The following is a 20,658-nucleotide window of genomic DNA, read 5'->3' as shown; positions in this document are numbered from 1 at the left end:
GCAGTCCCACGGAGTGGAAGTGGGGTCATCACAGCGACAGAGCGTGTGGGAGGCTGGAGCTGGGGGGTGAGAACCCTGATCTCCTCGCAGGAATGGTTTCAGCTGGGGATCAACCTCCAGAGGCAGCCCAGCCTCTCGGGCTTTGCAGGCCTCCTCAGTGCAGGAGCCAGTGGTCTCGTGTTGGTCCCTAGGATCCACAGCACAGCTGGTAACTCACAGGACAGACTCAACCCAAGCACCCTACCCAATATCCAAATTAAAAAAAAAAAGTTGCTAATATTTAATGACTGGGCAGCTGTTACTTACTACAGATTTTCAGCTTTTTTGCAGAAGCCAAAGAACTGGCGGTGTGTGCCTTTGTGTCAAGCAGGAGCTGGGGCGAGGAGCAGCTGCCGCCCTCGTCCAGCAGGGGGCTCTGCTGTTCCCACAGTCCCCACCTCTTCCCACTGCGCTTCACCTGCCTGGGCCTGGGAGTGTCTGACCCTCGCCTTTAGCATTTCCCCAGCTGGAGGGTGAGGAGCTGCCTGAGCAGGAAGGAGCCGCAAACAGGAAGTCTAGCCCTTGCTTAGGGAAACTCCAAACAGTCTTAACAGGCTCTGGGTAGGACCTGCGGCAGTGGCCCATCCCCTCTGTGCCTCAGTTACTCAACATGTGAAATCAGGACAATAATAATACATTCCTCATGGGGCTATTGAAATGATTCAAGTAGAAAACAATGGCAATAGAAATAATGACAGCAGGAAAGGAATACTGAGAGGTCAGCGTGCCCGGAATCATGCCCAGCTCTGCTCCAAATGCCTCACAGGTGTTACTTAATCCGCACAACCACCCAATGGTGGGCACCATGATGATTCCCATTTCACAGACGAGGAGACCGAGGGACAGAGGAGTTAGGCAATTGGCCCGAGAGCTCACATTTCACAATCAGGGAGAAGGGCGATGAATCAATCTGATTCCACCACCACTTCATTCACCTGGTTATGCACGAAAAGCAGTAAGTGTGTGCCATGGCCAGGTAGCTCAGTTGGTTAGAGCATCACAGGATACACCAAGGTTGTAGATTCGATCCCCCGTCAGGGTACATACAAGAATCAACCAATGAGTGCATAAATATGTGGAGCAACAAGTCAATGTTTTTCTCTTTCTCTCTCAAATCAATAAGTAGAAAAAAAATGTAAATAAAGAAAAGCAGCAAGTGTGGTGCCAAGCATTTGGAAGTGTGCAGTACTCTCTATTGTTCACTAAATGGCCTCCAACTGTTCCTTGGGGCTCATGACAAGCATTAGAGGCAAACACTAGTGTTGTTCGCATTATTACTCATGTTCGTATTATGATCACAGACCTCCATAGGCTGGGCCTGGCTAGGGTATGACCAGAAATGTGGGGATCGGGGCTGCTAAGCCAGAAGCCAACACTGTGATCAGTCTATCGGGGCAGAGGAAGCGAGTCAGCGCTCTGAGTCCTGGCAGTCACAGTGGTCAAGGTCAGAGAGCCCCACACGCTCACAGATCACTCAGCTCAGGGTCCCAAATGTTAGTTCCCAAGACCAGGAGCAGACTGGCCCCAGCTGCGAGAAGCTTACTCAAAAATATATCATCACTAACAGTGCAGGCTCTCCAGCCCCACTCCCGGGGATTCTGATTTCATTGGTCGGTGACGGGGCCCCCGGACCTGTATCTTTGAAGTTTCCCCAGGCAATTCTCATGTACAGCCAGGCGAGGGAAACTCTGATTTCTGGTTCAATTGTTTATCTGGTACTTGAACCTCATCTACAATATCGCTGACAGCCTCCAGGCTGTAATTAAACACTTTCAGAGATGGAGAACTCTTCTATTACTAGGCGGCTCTGATGGTTTTAAGCCAACCACCACACAAAACCATCCTTTGAGATTGAACTGAATCCTGCCTGCCTGTTCCTGTTACCTTGAGGCCCTAGTTCTGACCTCCGGGTCACACTGTACAAGGCTTATTTTTCTTCTCCATTGAGGGCACTTCAAACACTTGGAGAGAACTGTGTTTTACTGCGACACCTTCTTTCCAGGTAAAACATCCTCTGTCCCTTTAACTGCTCCTTACAGGGCCCGGCTTTCCGATCCCTCATAAGCCATTCTTCCTTCATTGTGCTCCTTCCAATTTTTCTGGATTCCTCTGAAAAATGTACTTTACAGAAATAAACTCAGGTGTGGTGTCACCAGAACAGGAAAGCACAGGTCAGGACTATCACCTCCCTGATTTTAGACACGATACTCCCATTAATGCCACCTATCTAAAAATCTCCTGAGGTAATTAAATAGCTAGGTCACCTTTGTTAATTATAAAGTAGGAAACCTCATGGATGTCAGGGAAGGCATTTATGGAGCAGGCTACTCACCTGTGTCCCCATTGAGGGGACCTAGTTCCTGGGGCTCCGGTCGGGGTGGCTGATCTGGTTCTTGGCGTCTCTGGAAGAAATGGCACAACAATGAGGTGGAGGCGGAGGGTGGGAGTCAATGTGAGGATGGCTGCTACAGTAGCATTCTTCCAAAGCCAGACAGGACTTCCGCTGTGGGGACCACGTAGGCCGCCTCCCTCCCCACCCCAACGCCGCACTCCCTCCGCGTGGAAGGGGTTCCCAGAGCAGGATTTTTCTGCATGGCCAGGAACAGCCTCCCTGTGGTTTGACTCCTGCCACAAACCAAGGCCTCTTCTTCCTTCTCCCAGGATTGGCCAGATTTTCTGCTTTTACCCTCACCCCGGTTATGACCTTCAGGTGCCCTAACACTTCCCAACTTCCAGTTCAGTGACAATTCCCCTTTCTCCTCAGGGCCTGTGGCTAGCACCACTTCCAGCCAAGTTCCCCTTAAAGTTCTGTGGTTTTGGGGACAGAGCATTGGAAGTCCAAGCTGTGGCTTTGCCATGTTTATCTCTGCTGGAAGGGGCTGTTTCCTCAACCCGAAGGAAGCGGAAGTGCTCACCTTGCCAGACGGGGTGAGACACTGTAATTGGGATGCACTGGGCACTATGCTGTCCACACTATTTAGCTAATCTTTAGAGCAACCCTGGGAAACAGGCATGTCCCAGTTTAAAGAGGAGAAGGCAGGCTAGGACTCCATCAAGGTGGATTAGGGCATAAAGGGCAGTCAAGTATTTGAGCCAAACCTAATGGGCGATTTAACCAGCCTTGGCCAGCGTTGGCTGAATCTGATCAAACGAGAACTGGTGAATGCAAAGGGCTTTCTAAATCACAGTGTCAGCGGCTTCCAGATGTTCAGTTTTCACAAGTGAGTAATTTTTTTTTTAATATATATTTTATTGATTTTTACAGAGAGGAAAGGAGAGGGATAGAGAGTTAGAAACATCGATGATCAGCTGCCTCCTGCACACCACCCACTGGGGTTGCCTGCAACCAAGGTACATGCCCTTGACCGGAATAGAACCTGGGACCCTTGAGTCCGTAGGCCGACGCTCTATCCACTGAGCCAAACCGGTTAGGGCAGTGAGTAATTTTTTAAAGATTCTCACCTAAGGATGTGTTTAGAGATGAAGGGACAGAGGGAGGGAGGAAAGGAGGGAAATTGAAGGGGAGCGGGGGAGAGGAACATCAATGTGAGAGAGAAACATCAATCAGTTGCCTCCCACATGTGCCCCAACCTGGGATCAAACTCGCAACCTAGGTATGTGCCCTGACCAGGAATCGATCCTGCAAACTTTTGGTGTACCAGATAATGCTCCAACCAACTGAGCCACCTAGCCAGGGCAAATGAGTAATATGTTTAATAGGAGAGTTTTTACGGATTGATAAGCAAAAGGGCTGAAAAAATTATTTGCAGACTACCACGCACTTCACAAAATAGAGAACATTTTAACCTTGAAAAATATAGTAAGAAAAGCTCAAAAACCAGTTCTTCCAGGAAAAGGGAATGACATCTTTATTCAAGGTTGCACACACTCACACCTTTAATTTTCTCATTTCGCCTCAGATAGGTGAATATTTGGTCACTATCTGGCACTGACCACTGGACCAGAACCAAAACAAAATAATGTAAATCCTTTTGTACACTTCTTAAAATATTCTTTAAAAAAAAGATATCCTAGACCCCATTTTGAGAAACATTTTAAAAAATAAGTCAGCCCATGAAAAGGCTATGAAAATGTTCAATTGTGAATTACCACTATAAAAGAAAAACGTTAACAGATGTTTACATGTAATTATTAGAATAAAAATTATTAACAATTTCATGAACTCAAGAACCACTGAATGCTGTTAGAAAGCATACTTCTGGTTGGGGAGGGAAGATAAGTGAAGGGAAGGCTTCTAGATTCCAGAACATTCTGCTCCTGGCACAGTATGAGCCCCTAGCAAACTGAGGGAGGCAGGGTGCCTCCCCCAGGCCCTGGTGCCCCAAATCTGCTCAGTGGCTGGGCGTGCCTGACAACAGTGTCCTCCATCCACCCTGTGAAGACTCAGCCCTCCCTTCCCAGGGGAGAGGGAGATGCCTGGGCCAGGCACAAGCCAGGGAAGCTGTCAACACAGGAATCTGGGGAAGTGACAGGAGCCAGCCTCTCCACCCTGGGCTGGAGGAAGGAGGGAGATAAACGCAAATGGTTGTCTCATCCCTGTTGCCACCACTGGTTACATTCATCTGGGCAACGTTTCCATGGGAGTGAGAATTCCTGAGCTCCTGTCACGGCTCTGCCACGAACTTGGACAAATCCCTTTCCTCCTTTGGGAAGGGGAGGCGAGGAGGTGTTCATTTCCCCCGTGGCACTCAGAACACTAGAGACTGGAGCAGCGTGATCACAAACTCTGGGTCGCCCAGATCTGGATTCAAATCCTAAACCCAAAACCGAGTGATTTATGACCTCCCCAAGCCCTGGTTTCCTCCGGAGGTTGTTTTAAGGATTAGATGAGATAATGCACCTCTCACACCTGGCACATTCTAAGAGCTCACACATTGCATAGGTTTATTACGTTATGTTCGAAATGATGGCAGGAGCAGAGACTTCGAAGTGCTTTGGTAGCTCACTGAGGCTGCCTGGGCCTCGGGTTGCCTGAAATCAGATCATAAAGCTCATGAAGAACTGTCTTCTCCCAAAGAACAACCAGAGGAAGGGGCACAACTCTCCTTCACTGGTGGCTTCCGGACCACAGGGGGGATGTGGCCTGCACCCGAGTCCCCAGATCCTGACAAAACCACCCCAGGATCACTCCTTACAATGACATTCAGAGTTTGTCACGGTCACTCCTCAGTATGCCATCCTCCTCCTGCACCCCATTTCTTTAATTGAGGTAAACTTGGTAGAGAGCATTATATCAGTTTCAGGTGTACACATTAAAATTGGATATTTGTACACACTACAAAGTGGTCACTCCCCCCACCATAAATCTAGTGTCCACCCATCACCACACAACTGACCCTCTTCCCCCACTTTGCCCTTCCCCACCCCTTTACCTCAGGTAACCACCATCTGTCCTCTTTATCTCTGAGGTTTTTGTTTTGCTCTGTTTATTCATTTGATTTGTTTTATAGATTCCACATATAAGTAAAATTAGACAGTACTTTTCTTTCTCTGACTTATTTCACTTAGCATAATACCCTCAAGGTCCATCCATATTGTTGCAAATGGCAAGATTTCCTCTTTTGTGTGTGTGTGTGTGTGGACAGGTAGTATCCCATTCTATATATGTGCCCCATCTTTTTTTATCCATTCATCCATCAATGGAAACTTAGGTTGTTTCCATATCTTGGCAGTTTTAAATGTTGCAATGAACATAAGGGTACAGATATCTTTCTGAATTAGTATTTTGTATTCTTTGGATAAACACCCAGAAGTGGAACAGCAGGATCACTTTGTAGTTCTATCTTCAATTTTTTAAGGACTCTCCACATTGTTTTCCATAGTAGCTGTCCCAGTCTACAGTTCTACCGACAGTGTAGTAGAGTTCTCTTTTCTCCACAGCCTCTCCAACACTTGTCATGTCTTCTCTGTTGGGCATAGCCATTCTAACAGGTGTGAGGTGAAATCTCATTGTGGTTTTGATGGGCATTCCCTGATACTTAGTGATGCTAACCATCTTTTCATGTGCTTGTTGGCCATCTGTATGTCTTCTTTGGAAAGCCATCTATTCAGATCCTCTGCCCATTTTTTTAATTGGGTTATTTGTTTATTTTTGTTGTTGAGTTTATAGATTTTGGAGCCCATTTTCTTAATATTTAAATATGTGTAAACATTTTTCAAATTACAGTAATAGCAATATACATACATGTATTCATTATTAGAATATTACATTATTTCCTTACATATTAATTTTTCAAATATATTATGAGCATTTACTACATGGCATTAAATACTCTGTAAAAAATATTAGTGTTAATGACCCAAGTATTACATCTCTATGGATGGACTTAATCTTTTAATCAATAATCTACTGTGGAGTATTTAGATTATTTCCATTTTCCAATTTCCAAATTATGCTTCAGTTAACATACTGATGTATAAGATTTTTTTACACACCTAAAAGTACTGGCCCTACCCTCCAGCAAGGTTCTACCAATTAATTTGCCCACTAATAGCACATAAGGCCAGTTTCACTGCAACCTTGCCAACATGGAATAGTATCACTTTTTTTGTGTGTGGCAAATCTTCTAGGCCAAAACCAAACCAAAACAACCTATTGTACCCCACCACATGCATCCCAAGGTCCTCAAGATGACCTCAGCATGACATACCTCGGAAATATTGAGGGTTTGGTCCCAGACCACCGCAATCAAGTGAGTTGTAATCTTTTTGCTGGGGGAGGGTCTTGCCTTCAATTTGTAAAAAAATGCAACATCTGTGAAGTGTAATATAGTGCAGCACAATACAATGAGGTATGCCTGCACAGCCAACAATTTCTCAGACCTCCAGCCCCAGTTCATCTATCATTTCTCCTTCATCTCTCCCTAGGCCTGAGTTACTTCCTATCTAATCTCCAGGGCCTAGTCAGACATGTGAGGGCCTACCTGATCACTTGTGTTTCTCCTGCTAGTTCAAGGGGCTCTTTGAGGACAGGGACCATTTGTGAAATCTACTATGGATTTGCCCCATTACGATGCCCAGAGCGGTATTTGTAGGAGTGGCCGCCGGGCCTGCTGTATTAGAACCACATGGAGTGCTGGCTTAACATACTCCCCAGGCCCAGTTTTATACCTACAGAACCTGAGAGTGTGTGTGTGCTGGGAGGCTCCAATCTACAATCTCTAGGTGACTCTGATGCTCATAAAAACCTGGGGACACATTGCCCAGTACTGGGTAGGAATTGATAAGCAGCCACTCATGGAAAATCCCCAGGTTGGACCCTGGCCGCTTCCTCCTTGGAGGTCATGGAGCAGAGTTCACCCTGCAGTGCGAGAGGACAGGAGCAGGGAGGGAGACATGACAATTTCCCATCCAAAAGCACAGCCAGGGGGTGAGGGGGAGGCCTGGGACAGGGGTGGGACATCTGGGCTGAGCTCTGGAAGAGGGACGGCAGCTTCCCCAGTCAATGGAAACTCGTGAGAGGGGAGGGCCGAACCCAGGACTAGGGGAGAGGCTGGGAGACCTGGGTCCAGCTTTACTGTGTGGCTTTAAGGCAGTCCCTGTCCCTGTCTGGACCTTAGTTTCTCCATCTGGGATGGGTCAGAGTTGGGAACAGATGTTCTCAGTCCTTCTGAACTCCCAGGCAGCCCTTCAACTAAGAAGGCTGGAACAGGATGCCTGTCTCTGGGTAACACACACAGTTCTGGGTCCAGGTCCTCGTTGTCACGCAGATTAGAGCCCTGCTCTGGGTTCAACCCCAAGCAAACCTGGTCTGAGTAGGACGCGGCCGCCCCAGCAGACACAGTCGGGGTCCATGGGAGGACGGTGCCCCGAGCAGAAGCCAGACAAGTTCAGTTGGTGAGACCCCCTAGAATGTTTGCATTTTGGAGGGTAAATCGAGAAAGGAATGTGTCCAAAAGGAACCAACAGGATGTGGAAGGAGACCCCAAACCAAATTACAGGGGGGACTGTTAACAGAACACTGTGGGCCAGCCTCCTGAGCAGTCAGAAAAACCTGTCACTCTCTTCAAATCTGCAGAACGCTGTAACTGCTGGCATGTGGTCCACAGCCTTGGAAGGCAGGGCTGTGGCCAAGGACTAGATGTTTCAAGAAGTTTCAGTTCAACCTGAAGAAGGATTTCAGAACTATCCACACAGAGGTAGGCTGCCTTCCTGGAGGGTGGGGCGGGGCGGGGTGGGGTGGGGAGTAGTGAGCTCTCCATCGCTGGTAGCATAAGAGGCAGACTTCCTTTTGCAGGCGGAACGGAGTGAACTCAGAGAACCCTCAGCTCCAACAGTCTATGATTCCATAAGGCAGCCCCGATGTTCAGCAACTATAGACCTCTGGTAAGACAAAGTGTTTAGCTAGTGCAGACGGTGCGTAAAACCACCAGCGTCAACAGAGCCTCAGAGCGCTCTGTCCAGTGTTGTTCAGCCTGCACTACTTGAGGTGTACTAAAGCCTCAGGGTAGACTCCTCCACTTCCCTTAAATTCTGGGCCTCGCCGGCAAGAATGAGTAAGGCAGCCTGGCCAGTGGCTCAGTGGTTGGTCACCGGTTCCATTCCCGGTCAGGGCACATGTCCAGGTTGTGGGCTTGATCCCCAGTGAAGGGTATGTGGGAGGCAGTCGATAGATGATGTTCCTCTCTGATTGATGTTTCTATCTCTCTATCCCTCCCTTCCGCTCTAAAAATCAATAAAATCGTATTTAAAAGAAAAAAATGAGTAAGGCAGAAGCCACCGCGATAGAAGCTGCCTGGCTCTTCCTTTCCGGGGGAATCCTACCAGGATGGGAGCCCAGCATATTCTGAGGATGGCTCGGCCTCTGCTGAAGACACTGACTGGTCTAACCTGACTTCAGGGACCATCACTCCATCCTTTTTGTGGGCCTTCAGGGCTTTTGATTTATGCCCTCAGTATTTCTGCTTAGCTTAGAGAATTTAGTCATCAAGGGCACCTTAAGGATTCACCTGGCACCTCTGTCCCCCTAAACCACAGCCCTGGCTTCCCCATCTTGACCCAGAGGACAGGGTTGGAGGGGCCCCTGAAGACAGTTTACTCTAATCCCCCCTCCTATCTCCAGATGGAAAAACTGAGGCCCAGAGGTGGGATGGGCAATAACTAGTCAGAGGCCACAAAGCAGGGGGCAGAGCCTTAATGAGAATCCAGATTCAAGGCGGGGCCTGGAGTCCCTTCCGCTTCCTTAGTGCATATACAGACGGATCCAAGTCGCTCAATGTTTAGGGGACGGGTGATTCTGAGCCTCAAGGGGCTCGGGTCACACCCCTCTGCAGTATCAGAGCTGCCTTTCCGGTGTCTGGACTCAGCGTGGGTGGGGCCCCAGCCCCATTGGTTTCAGGATCTGAACAACCACAGTCAGAGCGCATTGGCTGAGGGTGGAAGCAGGAAGGAGGTGGGGGCGGAGGCCCCAGGGGCCCTCTCCAGGGCCTCGGGTGGAGGAAATGCAGGGCCTAAGTGTTCAGGGCTGTTGAGAAATGTGACTGTTCACATGCAAATTGGTGAAAGATGCAAAAGTAGGACCCACTCTTGACTCCCAGTCTAGTGCTTCCCTCTGCAGATGCTGCAGCTGGTGTCCAAAAGCATCTGAGCATCGTCCCAGCACCTCCTTGTCTGCCATGCTCCCTACTCCTCTGCCAAACCATGGGTCCAAAGGGGAGGCCTGGGGTTCCGGTGCCATTTTGACTGGTGGCAGGTGGGGGTGGAGTGTGAGAGGGTGGGGAGTCATTAACCTTAGGATAGATAACTTTCCTGGAGTAACTTATATATAAATCACCACAAAGTTGGTAACTTAAAACAACAGAAATGTGTTCTCTCACGGTTCTGGAGGCTAGAAGTCCAAAATCAAGGTATCTGTTGGGTCGGTCCTCCTGGAGTTTCTGCAGGAGAGTCTGTCCCAGGCCTCTCGCCCAGCTCCTGGTGGCTGCCAGCCATCCCGGTGTTCCTCGGCTTCTAGGTGCATCTCTCCGATCTCTGCTTCTATCATCACATGGAACCTTCTCCCTGAGTGTCCGTGTGCAAATTTCCCTGTTCTTATAAGGACACCAGTCACTGGATCCGGGCCCACAGTAATCCAGTATGACCTCATCTTAACTGGATTATATCCACAAAACACTATTTCAAATAAGGTCCTATTTATAGGTTCCGGGTGTACATGAGGTTTGCAGGGACACTATTCAACCCAGCACAGATAACGTTTCCGATGTCAGGGCTGTTTCCTTCAGGAGGGACCAGGGGGTTGGGTTGCATGGGCAGTGGAGAAATGGTCAGGAGGTCTGCAAGGCTCATAGACACTCCGTGAAAAAGAACTCCATCTCTGGGGGGAAGAAGTACTGAAAGTAGGTCAGTTTGTACATCCCTATGGGGGGAGGGGGGAGCATGGGTGGGGACGGATGTTTTATGTATTGTGTAGCATTTGCCCTAGATGTTCTGGAAGACTCGGGTTTGACAATAAAGTGACACAAGATAAATGATTTTTAGGGATTAAAATTCACTTGCCGAGAGAAGTAGGATGGGTCGTCTCCAGGTAATGGACAGATTTAGATCCATCTACGGTGAAGATGGATGGATTTTCTCTCGCTCCTTCTCTTCTTTGCTCCTTCACGTGCAGTGCAGTGCAGTGCGTGAGCTCGCGGGAGTTCCCCTCCCCTCCCCTCCCCTGCCAGTCCTGCTCTCCCTCCCCTCCCCCCACAAGGCTCCCAGTGCTCAGGAACTCCCCTCCCCTGCCCTGCCAGTCCTGCTCTCCCCCCACAAGGCTCCCAGTGCTCAGGAACTCCCCTCCTCTGCTCCTCTGCTAGTCTGCCCCCCCCCCACGCCCCCCACCCGCCAAGGCTCCCAGTGCTCTGAGGGTGGAGGACGCTAAGAGGAGGGGTGGAAACCCAAGTGCACCCCAAGATGTCAGAGCCAGGACTCCGGTTGTCTGCTAGACTCTTCCTTTTATGAGGCGGGGGTTTGAGGGTTGAGGGGGGCGGGTCTCCTACTTTTCCCAAGTTGGTTTTTTTGAACATAACCGTTTATGAATGTTATACCGACCCCTTGAGGCTCCTTTCCCAGGGAGGTTCCAGACTTTTGTTCAGTAGCTGACCTAGGAACATGCCAGAGCAGGTGGCAGCCCCTCCAACCAGGGTATCACCATCTTCACTTGTCTGCCTCTTAGCAACTGATTTGAAGTTTTATTGTTTCTGCCCTTTTTACAACACAAGTGCTGATGTGAAGCATGGGCCCCAAATGCAAGACCAATTGAGGGGAAGATGAAGTCCTTAGGTGGCTGGGGCATATCAGACGATCAGGGGACCTATGCTAGCTGCCTGGAAATTCAACTACAAGGGAAAAGAACAGAATTAAAACCATGTATATGTGCAGAAAAGGTGATACCAGAGAGTGCGCCTCCAAGGCAAGGACGATTAAAACATTTTCTAATGGGCTTCAGGCCGCAGAGTACAGAAATCTGGTCTGACCTCACCAGGTTTCAGTGCATGTGTATGGAAGCCTGTGCTGGGTTTAGCTGGGATGATGTGTGGGGGGGATGGTGGTTTCCAGGTTGGGCAAAAACCACTCAGAGGCCACATATACACCAATGTCCCGTGATGTCTGGGGCAGAGGGCTCAGTGCCCAGGAAAGGCAGCTTCCTTTCATAGCCCCTCAGTGTCCCACCTTGGCACATGGAGTTAACAAGCCAGATGTGCCCGGCCCCTGCTAAGCAGGGCCCTGCCTCTCATGTGCCCCATTCACCCTAGCACACAGTCTAGTCCTCCCACCTCAAAACCCAGCCAAGATGCCACCTTCCTCAGGAGGCCTTCCTTTGTCCCCTCCACTCCCCTCTGAACACAGAGCCACAGTGGCCTGGGGTTAGGATGAAACGCAAGGATGCTCATGAATAATGTAAACACCCAAGTGTCCACTGGTTAAAAAAGTCACGGGACATCCATAGATTACTAGGTGGCCATTAAAAATCATGTCTCCAGCCCTGGCCAGTGTGGCTCAGTTGGTTGGGCATCGTCCAGTGCACCGAAAGGTTGTGGGTTCGATTCCCAATCAGGGAACACACCCAGGTTGTGGGTTCGATCCCTGGTTGGGGTGCATATAGGAGGCAGCCAATCGACGTTTCTCACATCTCTCTTTTTCTCTCAAATCAATAAAAACATATCCTTGGGTGAGGATTGAAAAAAAAATCATGTCTCCATGAACTATTCAACATGGGAGAACGCCCCAGCAAAATGTTAAGTAACCAGAATACAACCATTTAAAATAGCCACACTCATGTATATTATACAGCAGCAAAAACAGCAGAGAGAATGACACTGAAATGTACACAGAGGCCAGTTCTTAATGATGGGATTAGAAATGACTTTCAAGTTTCTTTATACTTTTCCAAATTTTGAAATTCTTCCTCAAACACTGTAATAAACAGAATAATTAGATTTCTTAAGTGGAATCCTAAATATTTGCTAGTCCTAGGTTTGTATCCCCTCTTCTATCCTTGCCAAAATATCATCTGACCTCTACTTGAACTCCTCTAGAGATGGGGAACTCACTACCCTTTCTCCTCACGAGAAGTAGAATGTGGCTTCCCCTCACTGGCCACAATTCTACCTTCTGGAACAACAGAGAATGAAGCTAGTCCTCAGGCTCCTTGACTGTACTTCAGAGGTTCGAAGGCAGAGGCCAGCCTCCAGGCTCCATGCTCCCAACCCCAACAGCCACTCAAGGACGTTAATGTCCCCCTGGCTCCCACATCCCACTTGCTTTCCTTGGGTACAATCTAGGCAGTGATGTGCTTAAAGTATAACTATGTTTCCTTTATGACAATACCCACAATTGCCTCTTATCAAGGGCGTACCATTTGCCAGTCAGTGCATCAGAGACTCTATTATACATTCTTTCATCTAATCTTTAGAACAACCCTCTGATGTAGGAGCTAATATCACACCTATCTTACAGATGAGGAAACTGAGGCATAGAGAAGCCAAGTCCCTTCCATGACCACTTAATGGATCTGGGATGGAGCCAGGACTGAAGCAGCACCTAGCCCAGAGCCTCATACACCAAGTTAATAACTGGATACATGAATCTAGTTCTAAAACCCCTCCCCTAGTGTCTCTGGTTGAGTTTCATTATTATTTACTAGAGGCCCAGTGCACGAAATTCGTGCACAGGTAGGGTCCCTAGTGGCTGTCTGCTGCTGGCTGGGGCCTCCCTTCATTCCGCGCTGCCCTCTGGTGGTCAGTGCCCATCATAGTGAGCAATCAAACTCCCGTTTGGTGGAACTCCTGAGGGGACACTTTGCATATTAGACTTTTATATATAGATAGATAGATACCCATGCAGGCTCTTCCTATGTCACTCACTTCTGCATCTCTACCTCGGTCTCACCTGGCCTGTTACCTGGACGTGATCACAAAGAGTTACTGAATGACTGAGCCCCTGAGAACCTGCTCCCTGAGGCCCAGCTCTGGGAGCAGTGCTGAGCCGGGTCCTGTCACCCTGCTCAGGGCTGTGGAGCTGTGGCCAGAGCAGAAGTCTTGGGGACTGGGGAGTTCAGACATCATGCCAGTCAGGGTGGACAGGGGACCCCATGACTTAGTCTTTCAATGGAGTCCAGAACAGCTGGTCAGCTGAGACCACCAGGCATGATAACAGAACTCAGCAAACTCTCAGAACCTTGAACCTGGAGAGACTTTGAGAAGTCCCAGTGGTCAAGCCCTGGTCCCTAGCCAGAGTGGGCCCCACTGAAAGCTCTGGCCTCCTTCCTTGCTACCTGCCACCTCCCCTCCCCACAACGAGCCCCATCACATGAGCTTTCTCTGGCTCAGCCTTTGCTCAGACTGCTCTCTCTGCCTCAACTGGGTAACTGCTACCAAACCTCCAACACTCAGTCAAGGCATCCCCCACCCAATCCAAAAAGCCTTCCTAGATCTCCCAAGGCTGGATGAGCTACTCCTGTTGCACCCTGGGCTGAGCCCTAGCCTGGCTCTTATTTGGCCCCCACTCACTCACTCAAATGTTTACGTAGCACCTGCTCTGCGCTCTGCACCAGACGATGAGCACTGGATGCGGCGAGGAGAAAACCAGGCTCCGTTGCGCAGCTTTGCCACCAACTGGCTCGATGACTTTGCCACCAACTGGCTCTATGACCTTGGTTCCTCAGCTGTACAGTGGGGAGGACGCTGCAGCTCAGCCTAGCTTCCAGGGCTCTTGTGAGCTCAGCAGGATGTGAAAGTACTCTGTAAACTGCCACTCAGGTTGAGTCATGGTTGTCGTGACCTGACCTCCTCTTGTCTGAGCTCATTTCTGTATCTCCCATCCTCAGAGTCCCCCTCTCTCCCAGGGGCCTGATAGCCAGTGGGATGGGCTTGGGAGCTCAGGAGTTGGCAGCTGGAGGAGAAACTGGGCATGGACATGAAACAGGCATGAACTTTAAACAAATCGATTTACAAATCCTGCCTCACAGGGGCAGGGCCCTGGCATTGCTGGGGCAAGGAAGACATGCCAGGCTGCTCTGGGGCAACAGAGTGAAGGCTTTTATGCCAAAGGGCTTTGGAATCATTAAGAAGGCGCCAGAAGCACAGGGTAGAGTGGAGACAAAGAACACTAGGTACCAGGGGACTAGGTACCAGGGCCCTGCTCTCAGTTGCTCTGAGGGACATCAGTCAAGACCCTTCCTTTCTCCAGACCTCAACCTCCATCTGTACACTGGGTGCTTCAGCCCAGATGGCACTCAAGGCCCTTGCTCCCTCGGATAGTCTGTGCTTGCCTTCACAGGTTGGGAGGGGGGTCCAGCTCAGGCTGTGCTCAGGACAGGCAGGGACAGCTGGTACGGCTCTCAGAAGGGCCAGGAGGCACAGGGACCCACGTTCACGGTGGTCTCCTCTTGCAGCCTGTGGAAGGCCAGGCCGGCACAGGCTCCTCCCAGCCTCCTCCCACCACTGTGTGGATGGAATTCACCGCTGGCCCGCTTTGCAGGCTGAGAGGTTGACACAGGTACACAGACTCTCAGACTGTTAGGAATCATTCTGCACATCCCCCTCCTTCTCCTTATCGAGGGCGAATCTGAGGTCCAGGGAGTGGCAAGGGTGTTCTTAGGGTCACACATCATATTGACGGTAAAGCCAGGATTTAAAGCCAGGACTGATGTCCACCTGTCACCGGCTCGATGACAAGTCTCAACCCAGGCTCAGGCTGATGGGCCCACCACTCCTGCCAGCCAGCCCTGTGCTTCCGCGGATGGAGGCATGCCTCAGTTTCCCTGTTGGAGCCAGGGAAGACATGAGGGTTTCTGGGTCAGAGCCTGGGTGTAAAGGGGGAGCAAGGAAAACTGGGGAGGCCTTGTACTTGTGACCAAAACTGATCTTCCTGAACTAGGCACAGGACAGGGAGTAGGACCATCCAGGTTGGGGACAGTACTGAACACCCAATAGGCAGAAAAGCTTATGCTTGGGCACAGAGAGAGACTCAAGTTCAATGAAAACTGACTAAATATTCTCACAGGTTGGGCTCTGTCAGGGTCTCCAGGGAACTGATGACCACCTTTATGGGACCACTTCTTCCCACTGGCTGGAGGGCAGGCAGTCGTAGGGAAAAGGGCCAGGACCTGAGGGGTCCTCCCTTTCCTCTCTGCGCCCAGGCTGTCTCCAAGGAGGCTGTCCTTCAGGCTCCAGGCTATGAACCTTCTGGGCTTGTCAGACCCCAAGGGGCAGCTGGTCCCACTGCAAGAAACCTGAGTAGTGTCTCCTGGGCCCTAACCCAGCTCTGAGGCCCCTTGGGGAGGGACAGGAAGGGAGGGAAGGGCAGCAGGCGGTAGATCTCCACCCTCCTTAGCCCCTCCCAGCCCCCCCGCCCCCCCAACCCCCCCCCCTCCTTCAACCCCAGCACAGCCCACAAGCTCCAGACCAGCGATTCTCAAACTTTAAACCCTATTGTAATCACCTTGTATCTTGTTAAAAGACCAGCTCTGTTTGAGCAGTCCGGGCCAGAGCCCGAGATTCTGCATTTCTAACGGGTCCCACGTGATGCAGATGCTGCGAAGCCGCGGACCACTCCGCGAGCAGCGGCCCTAGCGACGCTCGGCTTCGGACCCGTGGGAACGCCGCGGGGCCAGAGAGGTCAGGCCACTTGTCCACGGCCACACAGCGACCAGCCCCGGACCGAAGGAAAGGGGCACCTGCCGCCGACGCTAGAGGTTTCCTCACTCGGGCAGAGGAACGACCTGCCCTTCCCAGGCCCGGCGGCCGTGTTTGTAAACTCCGCTGCCCCGCGCGGCTCAGCCCGGGCCCGGGGGAAAGAGCGCCGCCCGGCCGGCCGGCCGCCCTGCCCCGCCGCCCTCCGGGCCGCCTCTCGCGGTTCTCCGCCCGGCACCCCCCGGGGCCGGCCAGGGGGAGCCCGCGGCGCCGAGGGTCCCCGGCGGCGGAGCGGCTCCACACTTCCCTTCCCTTCCGAAGGCAAACTTCTCCGCCTTACCTTTTTGGGGGGTTTGCAGCAGCTCAGCCGGCTGTGTCCGCAGCCCATCCTCCTCCGGGGGCTCCCGGACGCCGCCTCCTCACTCCGGGGCCCCCAGAGGACCCTGCCGCCCGGGCCCCGCTGCCGGCTGCGCGCCTGCCGGCCAGGGCTGCGGGCGAGACCCTGAAACTGAACCTGAAAGCGCAGACTTGAGCCCGAGCGGCGCGGCCGCGCGCCGTAAATACCCGAAGAGCCGGGCCCCCGCGAAATCCCTGGGGCCCGCCGCGCCGCCGCTCGAGGCAGGTGACTGGGATCTTTGGAAACGATAGGAACCTCTGGTCAGGGCGGAACAGATCCCTACGAGCAGTGGATGCTTTTCCGGGCACTCAGCAGAGAAAAGGCCGGGGGGGAAAAAAATCAAAACAATTTTTTTAATTAAATACAACAGCTGCCATTTATTGAGGGCTGGTGCTATCCTGGCTACTTTTTACATATTGTTTCTATTTCTTGCCATCTCTTTGCAACACAAATGTTATCGCCTCCATTTTACAGGTGAGGCTCAGAGGCGTGAAGTGATTTGCCTAAACTCACATAACTAGTAAGTACCAGAGCCCAGGTATAATCCAATTTCAACTCCAGAACCTAAGCTTTAAACCACTTCCTTACAGATACATAACAATATTAATTGCAATGCCTCCTCACCTCTGGGTGGAGAGCTCTTTCCAGCTGTGATATTCAACGTTGTCGATCTGAGATAGATGTTACCCATCGAAACAACTCTGTGAGGCAGACAGCAGATACAGGGGGAATAAGGAACATAAAATGCCGGGGGCAAATACTTTTAATCTGCCCTCACTTTGTTACTAGCTGAGGCTTCTGGGAGTAGCAATGCAGGAAAAAGACACCTAACTTTGAGAATCAGTGTGCAGGTGTGTCTGTGTGTATATTAGGAAAGTACACACGGCCCAGAGACACTTGGAAAGGGTGTGGATGAAAGGGGTTTACAGTCATGAGTGGGGAAAGAATATGAGACCACAAAAGAAGTTCCTCCTCCACAGAGTACAAGACCAAGTGCAACAGGTCCTCATAAAGGAAACTAAGGACACAGGTGATAGGTTCTTGGAAGAAGAAGAATATAGGATGGTGGTTCACAAAGTATGTTCCCAAATCAGCAGCATCAGGACCACCAGAGAACTTTGTTAGAAATACAGAGTCTCAGGCCCCACTCAGACCTATAGATCCTAAACTCTGGGGATGGGTCTCCGGCATCTATAGCTTCACAAGCCCTCCTGGTCATTCTGGCCCATGCTGAAGTTTGAGAACCACTATTGTAGGATGGGCTAACTGGGTAATGAGCAAAGAGTGCCTACTTAAGTTAATGTTTATCCAAACAGTGCTCATGATTTAATCAAAACCAACAAGGCCCAAACCGAAACAACCGAAACATCCAAGAAAAGAATATTGGTTAAATAAATTATGCTCTATCCATAAAAATAGGATGTCATGAAATCAGCAAAAACACTGATGAAGATGAATGTTTTCAATATTATAAAATGTAATAAACTCATTCTTATTTTAAAAAGTGTTATTAGTGACTACTTCTGGATGGGTGAGATTTTAGCTTTTTTAAATTAGTCTTCATTTTCTTATATTAAAAAATGAGTATATACTTATTACTATTGTAATAAGAAAATTAGTATTATAATAAGAAAAAAGGGTTTTAAAAAATATAATTTTAAATCCATGCATGAGACTGAGACTAGTTTTTCACCATCAAGTCATGGGCAAGTATGTGAAATCCCAAAGTAATAGATAATGACTGTGAAAAGCAACAAAAATGGCAAAAATGCAGCCAGGCTGGTATGGTGCAGTGGTTGAGTGTCAACCTATGAACCAGGAGGTGTCATGGTTTGATTCCAGGTCAGGACACCTGCCTGGGTTTCAGGCTTGATCCCAGTAGGGGGCCTACAGGAGGCAGCCAATCAGTGATTCTCATCATTGATGTTTGTATCTCTCCTTTCCTCTCTGAAATCAATAAAAATATGTATTTTTAAATGGCAAAAATGCCTGGGGAGATCATCCCGAAACACTTATTTCCCCCTTTGAAGAGTTTCTCATATGAACATTGAAGAGTTGGACTTTTAAAATTGTTCTTGGCTTGTCATGTCAACAATCGCAATCAATCCCTGGGCTGGTGGCTGGAAGCTAGGAAGGCAGATTCTGTTCCTGGAGCCTTTGTTCTCAGGAGGTCTTGCCTCCAGCTTTCTTGAGCTTTGTGGGAGTCCAGGCCTAGGTTTCCCACTTTCACACACCTTGGCTTTTTTTTTTTTTTAAATGTTTTTATTCATTTTTTTAGAGAGAGAGAAAGGGGAAAGGATAGAGAGAGAGAAACATAGATGAGAAACATCATTGATCAGCTGCCTCCTGCACGTCCCCTACTGAGGATCAAGCCTGCAACCCCGGGGAATGTGCCCTGACTGGGAATCAAGCCAGTGACCTCTTGGTTCATGGATGGACACTCAACCACTAAGCCACACCGGCCAGGCAGAACTTGGCTTTTAAATGATGTGCTTCAAAGTTCTGCCTGAGGAAAAAAAATAAAAAACTACAGATTTTTGCTTTAGTGACTTAAGTTTGAATATGTGGCTAATAGCTTTTCAGTGGTTGATGTACCAGTCAGATTAGGTTAGGTTTTGCTGCAAGAATGGAAAACAGAACTGTCAGGGGCTTCACACAAGTGAAGCTAGGTTTTGCTCACACTGCATGTTCAGCATGGGAGGCAGTGGGCTCTGTTTTACAGCAAATCTACGCCATCCTGTGATGCAGCCATCTCAGCACCCTGGCTCCAGGGTTTGCCAGGGTGCGAGAAGAGACTGTACAGAGAATGGTGTGTGGAGTCTAAAATGCTTCCACTCGGAAGTGACACCCATGAAGACCATTCACATTTCATTGACCGAAGCAAGTCAGACATACAGCCATGCCCAACTTCACAGTGATGGGGGAGCACAACCTGTGCCCCGAAGGAGAGGAAAGCCCAGAACCCAAAATAGTGGTGGACAAGCAGTAAAGGGCCATCGTTAGGTATCAGCAAGCAGGTTCTAAGGTGTGCCCATTTCTTGGACAAGTTTGGTGAATAACTCATCCTGATTTGCTCAGGATTTCCCCACTTTTAGCACTGAAAATCCCATGTCCCAGAAAACTATGGGCAAGGTATACTGAGGTACCAGAGAAGAAGTTCTTGTCCTTGAATTAGTTACAACTTGGTTTTGGTTTTTGTTGTTGTTGTTCATTTATTTTTGACATTAGACCTACACCTAGGGAAAAATGGGAAGCAATGCAAACACGTTATAAAGCTAATGTCGAGTTGTATTCTCCATGTATTAAAAGGAGATAAAGAGCCCATGATGGATGGGGATGGGGAAGGAGGACTTCCTGGAGGAATATTAAAACCAAGGGATATTTATGCCAAAGGGAATCCTTGCATCTCAGGTTGGGATGGTATTTGATGCTTCCCTTCTGTGGCTTGCAGCTCAAATCTCTTTGCTAATTTCCTTTCTAGGTGTTTGTGGAGCCTATGATCAAATACTTCCCGTGTAGGAGGAGCCATCAGCTATCTAGCCCTATCTAGGGGGAAGAGGAGAAGCAGGGAGGAGTAGTTACAAGAAGGAGGAACAGTGTGAGTCAAGTCACGGTAGAATGTGGAGGTTGGGGAGTCGGGGAGTGAAAAATTAGTGTTTGTAGCTCGGTTGTGTGGAAAGGGTTAACGTTGAGGGTGGGGTGGGCTCTCTTGCGAAACATTGGAAAGAACAATAGGGTTTACCCAAGGCCTCTTCCATTAGAAAAGCACAATGTGCCCATTCATAAAAAGTTGTGCATAGAACCTCAGGCAGCTCAGAGCCCCCTGCAGCCCATGCAATGGGGGCTGTGTCTGGATCCAGGTTAAGAAGCTCTCCACTCAGTGGTTGCTAAACATCTTTCTAGCTCCCAACACTTCTTCTGTTCCGATTCTTCTGATCGAGCCCAGTTGATTTCCAGGTACGTGTTGTCTGCCCAGAGTGACTTTCTTCACCATTCATCTCTGTGGGTTATAATTCTACCTGTGTATCCAACAGCAGCTCAGATGACCCCCGCCGAAAGCCTTGCAGCACCTGTTCTACGGTTCTCTTA

At 49.6% G+C, this 20,658-nt stretch overlaps 1 protein-coding gene across 2 annotated transcripts in view; it reads right to left on the bottom strand.

The window, feature by feature from the left end:
* CCDC69 (coiled-coil domain containing 69) overlaps positions 1-16,708 on the bottom strand; it is a 30,035-nt gene extending 13,327 nt beyond the window's left edge. Inside the window, exons 1-2 of one of the 2 annotated variants that reach the window (XR_011471498.1) lie at positions 16,513-16,648; positions 2,372-2,441 (exon numbers count right to left, since the gene is read on the bottom strand). Coding sequence is in view for 1 of the 2 variants with exons in the window: in XM_070414574.1 (XP_070270675.1) it covers positions 2,372-2,441; positions 16,513-16,560 (118 nt within the window). In the remaining variant the exon portion in view is untranslated. Of the gene's footprint in view, positions 1-2,371; positions 2,442-16,512 lie in introns of both variants that reach the window. The other variant, XM_070414574.1, reaches the window with a different exon arrangement.
* Positions 16,709-20,658: the final 3,950 nt, after the last annotated feature.

Source organism: Myotis yumanensis, unplaced genomic scaffold, assembly GCF_028538775.1.
Source record: "Myotis yumanensis isolate MYYU_CA2020_CCGP unplaced genomic scaffold, mMyoYum1.0.hap1 SCAF_5, whole genome shotgun sequence".
In the NCBI taxonomy this organism is placed as follows: Eukaryota; Metazoa; Chordata; class Mammalia; order Chiroptera; family Vespertilionidae; genus Myotis; species Myotis yumanensis.
Note: the sequence above shows the minus strand (reverse complement) of the source record. Positions and strands in the feature narration are given on the sequence as shown.